The 8,445-nt window shown below is 46.5% G+C and overlaps 1 protein-coding gene across 2 annotated transcripts in view; it reads right to left on the bottom strand.

Moving 5' to 3' along the window:
• Positions 1 to 1,116: 1,116 nt before the first annotated feature.
• The window catches only part of Eif3l (eukaryotic translation initiation factor 3 subunit L), a 23,168-nt gene continuing 15,839 nt past the window's right edge, over positions 1,117 to 8,445 (bottom strand). For both annotated transcript variants that reach the window (XM_005354213.2, XM_026782756.1), the window contains 3 exons: positions 5,493 to 5,990; positions 2,141 to 2,221; positions 1,117 to 1,317 (listed from right to left, as the gene is read on the bottom strand). In XM_005354213.2, coding sequence (XP_005354270.1) covers positions 1,279 to 1,317; positions 2,141 to 2,221; positions 5,493 to 5,990 — 618 coding nt within the window. In that variant the 3' untranslated portion in view covers positions 1,117 to 1,278. The remainder of the gene's footprint in view (positions 1,318 to 2,140; positions 2,222 to 5,492; positions 5,991 to 8,445) is intronic.

The raw sequence follows: 8,445 nt of genomic DNA on the forward strand, positions 1-8,445 counted from the left end.
TACTCCCCAGCACAGGGCTGAGAAACCCAAAGTCTGTTCCTGTCTCTACCTACTGTGGTTCTCGTAAGGATCCCTGTCACTGGATTCAGAGCCCATCTGGATGTCTAAGACTCTAGCTTCTATCCACACGGATCTCCTTCCACATAAGGTTACAGCAATAGCTTGCAGGCATTTGGTGAATCAGTGGGAGAGAAGAGTTTATGAATTCCAAATGCGGGGGAGGAACGAACGAGAGAGTATCCACCGTGTGCCAGGCAACAAATGGGTGCAAACAGCATCTGCCCGTTCCTGCTGGGCTCACAAAGTGCAGTTGTCCTGCAGTCACCTTCTGCACCAGGCACCAAACCCAGGCACTGGGTTGCCAGTCAAGACAACAAGGTGACAGGCACATCACTAGGGCCCAGGAAAGGAAAAGCCACTTTGCCCAGCTTTAGCACCTGTCACCACCAGAAGTTACCAAGCCGGACGATTACAAGTCTGAGATCGTTCTGGGCTACTTCGATAGCTACGCCAGCCTGAGTCACATATCAAGATCCTGTCTCAAAAAGTAAAAAAAGGGCTGGAGAGATGGTTCAGCAGCTAAGAGGGATCTGACTCCCCTTTCTGGCTTTTGCAGGCACTACACACATGGTGTGCAGACATATGCAAACACCCATACTCAAGATCCCCCCACCAAACCCCACAAGGACACATCTATAATCCTAGCAGTACGGAAAGAAAGTGAAGCAGTAGGATTTTCTAGGGGCATGCTGGGGTACAGCCTTATCTCAACCAACCCCTGCCACCACACGAGAAAGATTTTTACAACAGATCTGTAGAGCAGGCACTAATCTGGACAGAAGGCAGTAATAAATTAGTTTGAAGACTGGCTTGTTTCTAACTATAAGACCTCAATCACCGCAGGATCTATCTACTTTCTCAACAAATGAGACACAACTCTTGGCAGTAGAGAAGTCCAACAGTCTTTTCCCAGGGCCCAGCACTGCCACTACCATGCTATGCAAATTATAGCAGGTCAGACGTCCTATAGAGCACACAGTATGTCATGAACACAGGGATGAAAGAACTCAGCTTCCACACTGTCTGATGCACCACGAAATAATGAAACCACAAAGGCAGCTCCAACAAAGATCCTTTACTGAGAGCTCCTAAAACATCCAGTCCTTAATCTGAGCACGTTTCAACTCAGCTGATGGCTGACTTAGGTAAGGCTTCTCGGTGACAAGAGTGCTTCCCTCTCTGTTATCAAACAGGTTCTCGACTCCTGCACGACCATCCTCAGGGCCTCTGTCCCATCTTCTTCAGGGTTCGATTAAGCTACAAGGAACAATAAAGCAAAGTTAGATGTGGGATTTTTGGGACCCATCCCAACAGTGTCCACGAATAAGAAGCCAGACTCCCAGCAGCCCTGAGGTCAGGGAGGGCCTCAGAAAGCCAGGCATTCCTTAGACCCTCAGTGGTCACAGTTTTTTTTTCTTGTCTTCAATTGACAAACCCATACCCTATACTGCTCTGCCTATTTCATAGACAGGACAGGGGTTTGGGGAGCTAGACCAGTTAGCTTTAACCTTTCCCTGATAGAACAGTCCTGATTCGCTGTCTGACAGGCAAGGCTTAGACGGCTAAGTAGTAAAAACAGTGCCACATGGTCACGATCCTGAAGGAGCATGGCCTCTGTCGGAGGACAAAGTGGCTCAGAGATGGACGAGGGAGTCCCACCAACTTGTGCTCTTTGGCATGACACACAAGACATTTCTTAGGGTAAGACAAGTGAGTACCAGGCCTGTTAAACACAGCTGCTAGTCGTTCAGCCTGCAGACACTGGCCAGACCTGTCTGGGCTGGAGAACACCCAACTGGGAGCCGGGAAAGGAGGGACTCAGCAGCAAATCCACCCATATTAGGAAATACCAGGAAGGGCAAGGAGCGGCACCCTTTAAGGCCACCCGCAGACCAAGATCTTGGAAAAAGATACCCTAGAAAGGGCTGACACAGCAAGTCCTGGGCCCAATCCACTCCCCAAGCTGCCAGGCAGCTGAGCTTAGAAAGTTAAAGGGCCAATCACATGTTTCTTAAAAAGAAGCGTGAGAAAAATTTAAAAGCCCCACCTCTATCCTCAGTCATTCTCTCAGACATCTTACCTCTTCAAATTTGTGAATCTGCCGGATAAAGAAATCCCCGTAGCGTCTGGCAACCTTGGTGTCTGCAATATGGATCATATCCTATGGGAGAAAGCAGTCAGAAGTGGTGGGGGGCGGGGGAAGAGAGCCACCTAGTGTGGAGCCACTTAACTGCAAAGTACAATGGTGCCAAGTGTTGTCCCTAGTACTGGGGGTGGGGTGGGGAGGCTACACTACTTAGCTACATCTCCAGTCCTCTTTATTTTTCTTTTTGAAAGGGTCTAAATTGCCCAGGCTGGCCTTGAACTTGAGTTGCTCCCTTCTCAGCCTCCCAAGCAAACAGCATTAGAGAACCTGAACTATCATACTCAGCTCCTACACTAATTTTCAAAAGCAAATTTGGGTAAAGCAGATCATGACCAGATAAATAAAAGCATGCATACTCAGGCACACACATGTAGTCCTAACACTTGAGAGGCTGATGAAACAGGAGCACCCCTGCTTCATCTACACAGTGAAGACCACTCTGCTCTCAACACTCCAAACCACCCAAGTCATAACTGGCATAGGGCCTTTAAACCATAGATGTAGTAGTAATTTTATCTGAATACAATGTCACGCAAAACATGGTTTGTGAGCTGGCTCAGTGACGGTGATCATCTATAATCCCAGGATTCCTACTTGGGTTGGGAGGTGGAGTCATGAGAATCCAGCAGAGCAAAACAAGACAGACTATCTTATCATGATGGAAGGTGAGAATCAACTCCCAAAATTGTCCTCTGACCTCTACATGCACACCAGCACACAGACCACACACACACACAAACACAAAACAGAAAAATAAGACTTGTAATTTACGAGCCAACTGGGGAGAAGTATTTATTAAAGCATCTGAGTTGGGACTAGTTGTTGGTCACTAGGAGATGATGGTGGGTAGAACAGGTCAATGGTACTATAAATTGTTTATGTCAAACACTGAGAAAGAATTCAGTGCAGAGAACGGGCGTGTGGGAGGGGTGCGGACACACATTTGTGTAGATGTATACAATTGTGCACAGAGGCTAATGTAGAATGTCTTCTTTCATTACTCTCCAACTTATTTTAAATTTTAAATTAGGGGCTGGAGCCTTGTGGTGGTGGTGCACACCTTTAATCCCACCACCTGGGAGATAGAGGCAGGCAGATCTCTGTGAATTTGAAGCTAGCCTGGTCTAAAGATTGAGTTCCAGGACAGTCTCCAAAGCTACATAGAGAAACACTGGCTCAAAAACAAACAAACAAACAAACAAACAAACAAAAAAAAAAAACACCAACCCTCCCCAAAGTAATAATAATAAAGGGCTGGAGAGATGGCTCAGAGGTTAGGAGCAATATTGCTCTTCCAGAGGACCCGCACATAAAATAAGAATAAATTAAAAAAAAAAAGTTAAAAAAAGATTCTAAATTATATGCAGGTGGGTATCTGCATGTCTGCTTTTGAGAGCGGGTGCCCAAGGTGGTTAGAGGCATTAGACAGCAGCCTGATGTGAATTCCAGTCCTTCAGAAGAACAGTAAGTATTCTTTTTTTGTTTTTTGTTTTTGTCTGACTGCCTCTGCCCTGAGTGCTGGGATTAAAGGCCACCACTCCCGGCTCCAAGTAAACTGTTAAAGCCAAATTACTGGAAAGCCACATGAGCCTGATGATGGGCACGATTTCAGAACCCATGCAATGGTAGAGGATAGAAGAGCAACTCAGAGCTGTCCTCCACCCTCCCACACACCATGTGGCACACGCACTGGCTCGCTCCTAACAGACTACCCAGAACAGGACCCATCCATTCCATAATTACACACACACCCAAGCCTGAAAGCACTATTCACGAGAGCCAGAAAGAGCTGCTGCAGTGGGTACAAGCACTTTCTGTGAAAGCCTGATGGACGACCTGACACCTGGATCCCACATTGCAGACAGAACTGCAAGGTGTTCTCTGACCTCCACGCAAATACACCAAGAGGCACTTCAAGTGAAGTAGCGTGGTAAGGGAAACTGCAACTACTTGATAAATAAATGAATCAATGCAAATTAAAGCGAGGCTGGGTGGGGTGGTTTGAATGAAAACAGCGCCATAGGTTCATATATTTGGATGCTGGGTCTCAGTTGGTGGATCTGTTGGGAAGGATTAGATATGATCTGCTAGAGAGGCTGTTACCAGTAATGGGCTTGGAGATTTCAAAAGTCCACACCACTCCCAGTTAACTCTGTCTGCCTCTGCCTCAGGCCTAAGGATCAGATGTGAGCCCTCAGCTTCTGTTCTAGCACCACGCTCCCTTCCGTGATGGCTAATCTTTGGAACCATGAGCCCCAAATGAAATGTTTTTACAAACTGCTTTGGTGATGTGATGATGTTGCCATGGCAATGGAAAACTAAAACAATGGGCATAGTGGCACAGACCTGTACCCCAACTACTTAGGAAACTGAGGCAGGAGGATCAAAGTTCTAGGCCTACTTGGGCAATTTTACAAAACGGGTTGTAAAACTGGGCTGGAGAGTGCTAGCCTAACATGCACAGACTCTGCTTCATACCCAGCACTGCACAAAACAACAACAAAAGTCGTTTTCATCTTCTCGTTACACAGGACACTAAAGAGTCTGGCTCCATGGGGCTGGAGAGATGGCTCAGAGGTTAAGAGCATTGCCTGCTCTTCCAAAGGTCCTGAGTTCAATTCCCAGTAACCACATGGTGGCTCACAACCGTCTGTAATGGGGTCTGGTACCCTCTTCTGGCCTTCAGGCATACACACAGGCAGACTATTGTATACATAATAAATAAATAAATATTTAAAAAAAAAAGAGTCTGGCTCCACCTGGAGTCATAGCTCTACTCTGCAGGCCGCCGTAGTCCAAGGAAGCCACTGCTATGCCGTTAACACTTCAGTAGGAACTCAACACATTCTCAGACGTGTATACAAATGTGCTACAGATTACTGGGAGAGAACCTACAAAAGCCTTATGTACACTGGACAACAGCATATGTGTACAACCCAGCATATGGGAAGCTGAGGCAGGAGGATCATAAGTTCAAGATCCCATGAGTTCCTTCATGTAATAACCTAAAATCACCCAGAAGCCCATCAACAGGAGAGTAACCACTGTAGTGGGCGGGTGATGGGAGGTGACTGTCGGTCTCAGGGTAGGCATGAAAGAACTGAGCATGTGCAGCAATTGTGGAGAACAAGTCTCACAGCCAAAGTTGAGCTCTCATTCCAGCTTAAACCTCACTTTCTCAACATAGCCTTCTTTACCATTTTATGGCTGTAACTTACTACATATCTGACTTAATTATAAGATCTATCATTTAGCCCTTGGAGAGGATAAACAGGGGATACCATACCTTATCAATATAGAAGTCCACCTCCGAGGCTGACTGGAACTCGCCATCTAGGGCAGAAATGCCACTGGTCCACACCAGGTTCTTCATCTTGTGCTTGAAGACAAGCAGTTGGATACGGAACTCCTGTTCTGTGAGGTCCAGGAAGCCAGCCAGCTTGGCCACAGGCATGGTGGTGTAGAGCTTGAGGAAGCTGCGGATGGTGGAGAGCTGGGCCTGCTGCTGCACTTCGTCAGAAAACACCTTCAGCTGCTGCAGGAAGGGCTCTTTGTGGTAGTTAGGATGCACATTGTCATAGTTGGGCACCACAGGTGACAGGAACTTGGGACAGGCATAGCTAAAAAGTTCCTCATAGACCTGGGGGTCGCCCTTCTGCATGCGCAGCATCTTGTCCCCGTATTTCTCCCGCAGCTGGAGGTGGATGCTTTCATCAATCCGCATGGGGTACATGGTGAGGGCAATGGCTAACAGAGCATGCATCTGCTCGTTCTGCTTGTTAATCTGGGGAGGTCAAACAAACACAGACCTCATTTGTCACGTTGTGCAGCACGCGTCAGTCGCTGCACTCTCCCAGTAGGCCTACAACCCCAACCCCAAGCTCTCTTGAGCCCCACCCAGTGCTAAGTCCTCCATGGCCGTCTCCAGAACCCTCCCCAGGGCCTGTCTGGTTGGCCTCACATTACTGGAAAGTCAATTCTTATAAAAACTTGTTAGCAGAAACATCTGATGCTAAAAGAAAAAAATCTTCAACCTGATAAAGGACAGACTACCAAAACTAATCCCTGCATTCCCAGGAAGCCCACAGCCTAAGCTAGTCTACAGAGCTGTGTCAGGACTCTCCAGCTCCAGCCCCTCTCTGCTCAGGCCATCCATGCTTCCTAGGAAACACCTCTTCAGCACACATGCCTTGAGCCCATCGTCCCCCACTAACTGCTTCAGATGTTTGTTTTCAGTGCTGAGGAATGAATCCAAGACTTTCATCATGCTAGGCAAGGGCTCTACCATCAAGTTAAGCTCCTAGCCCATCTACCCCAAGTTCCAAAGTGTTAATAATCTAAGGTGATGTCACGACAACAGAAGCATAAGTCCTGCTGGAGTGTAGTTCAGTGGTCAGCGATCGTCTACAAGTGCCACAGCTGAACAAAACCACATGTTCTCACACACAGAAGCAAGAGATTGATCTGACAGAGGGGTAGAAGAGAGTTGACCCTAATGGCAAAGGCTTTTAATCTCAGCTGCTTTAGTGTTTAAGAGATGGGGAACACAAATTCAAGGCCTATTAGGGCAACAAAGTAAGTGTAAGGTTGGCCTGGTAAACTTAGTGAGACCTCTTAAAATGTCTTTGCTTTTGCTTTTGGGGGTGGCAGAGGCTGGGAACACAGCTCAATGGAACACTGCTTACCTAACAAGCATCAGACACCAAGTTTAAGCCCCATCCCACACACAGGAAGAAAAGCTGTGAGTCCTATAAGCTAAGATAATGAACAGTATGGAAAGATATACCCACAGGAGGAACAGTGGCACAAATATTATAGCTTAACCAACCGCTTTCTGATTGGGTTTAAGGCCTGCTCCACAGGAGGAACTATATGTCTGCTTCTGTAATTTAGGCAGAGAACCCACGGTAGGAAAGCCCATAGGCCCCAGGGGTGAACCTACTGCTATTAGTTTGCTAAATGGACATAGCACCAAAATGCCCTGTAAATCTGTATCTCTCGGGCTTTATCAAAGAAGCTTCATTGTGTAATGGACAGCAGTTAACACAGAAATTCACAAGTGGCCAAAATCCCAAAAAAAGGTTCGGTCAGTCACAAATGGGACATCTATATCACACTCCCTGCACCCCAGACTCAGGGACCATGGAGAAAGAGGGGCAGGAAGACTGCAGAGTCAGAGACTGAGAAGGACTTTGGTGCTGTGGAAAAACCTTCTTGCACACCATAAAGATTTGTCACTCCAACTGGTTTAATAAAATGATGATTGGCCAGTAGCCAGGCAGGAATTATGGTCAGGAAAACCAAATTTGGAGAATGATGAGAAAAGGGGCTGACGGAGTCAGGGGAGATGAAGCAGAATGTGTAGAAAATGAGCAAACAAGCCATGAGCCACGTGGCAAAGCATAGATTAGAAATATGGGTTAATTTTAATAAAAGAGCTAACTAGCAATAAGCCTGAGCTATCTATCGACCAAGCATTTATAATTTGTATTTGTATAATTGACTGCTTCTCAAGTCAATTCTTTGAGAAGCGGCTGCAGGTTATTTGGGAGCAGTTGGTAGGGACAGAAAAACTCTGCTTACACTCTGGAGTAAAATAGTGTCTTCTGGACATGACAGAACACCTGCACTCAGGAATGACACCAACTGTGGTTTCCTGGACAAGAACTAGCAAGACAGTTACCATTCCAGCATGGAACAGGAAGGGGCAGAGCTCAAGAGCCCTCACCGCTTGCTGAGGAGCCATTAGTAGGTGATGGCATCTGAGGGAGAGTCAGTTTGCAATGGCACTGCACCCAGGAGGGCATGGGCAACAGACTATTCCCTGATTCTTAAACATAACCAAGCAAACAAAAGACACAAGGTTGAGAGGGCTGGGAGTTCTGGGAAAAGTATGGAGTAGATATGATGAAGATATAGTTATACTGTGTGCATGCACAAAACTCTCACGTAATGAAGAAAACCATGACACTGTTTAAAAACCCAACATGCTGAGGAGGAAGACAATGGCCAGCTGCGGCTATCAACAAAGTTCCCGCACAATAGCCGCTGTAATCCCTGGAAGTGAGTGGGCAGACAGAGGGCGTTCAGAGAATAGCAAGGGCCATATTTATATCAATTAAAATATGCCAATATCTTATATTTTATATATCAATACACAAATTTATATAAATTTATATGTACAAAGAACTAGAAAAGGGAGTGACTGGAGAGATGGCTCAGAGGTAAAGAGCACTGGC

This window comes from Microtus ochrogaster, chromosome 15, assembly GCF_000317375.1.
Source record: "Microtus ochrogaster isolate Prairie Vole_2 chromosome 15, MicOch1.0, whole genome shotgun sequence".
NCBI classification, from domain to species: domain Eukaryota; kingdom Metazoa; phylum Chordata; class Mammalia; order Rodentia; family Cricetidae; genus Microtus; species Microtus ochrogaster.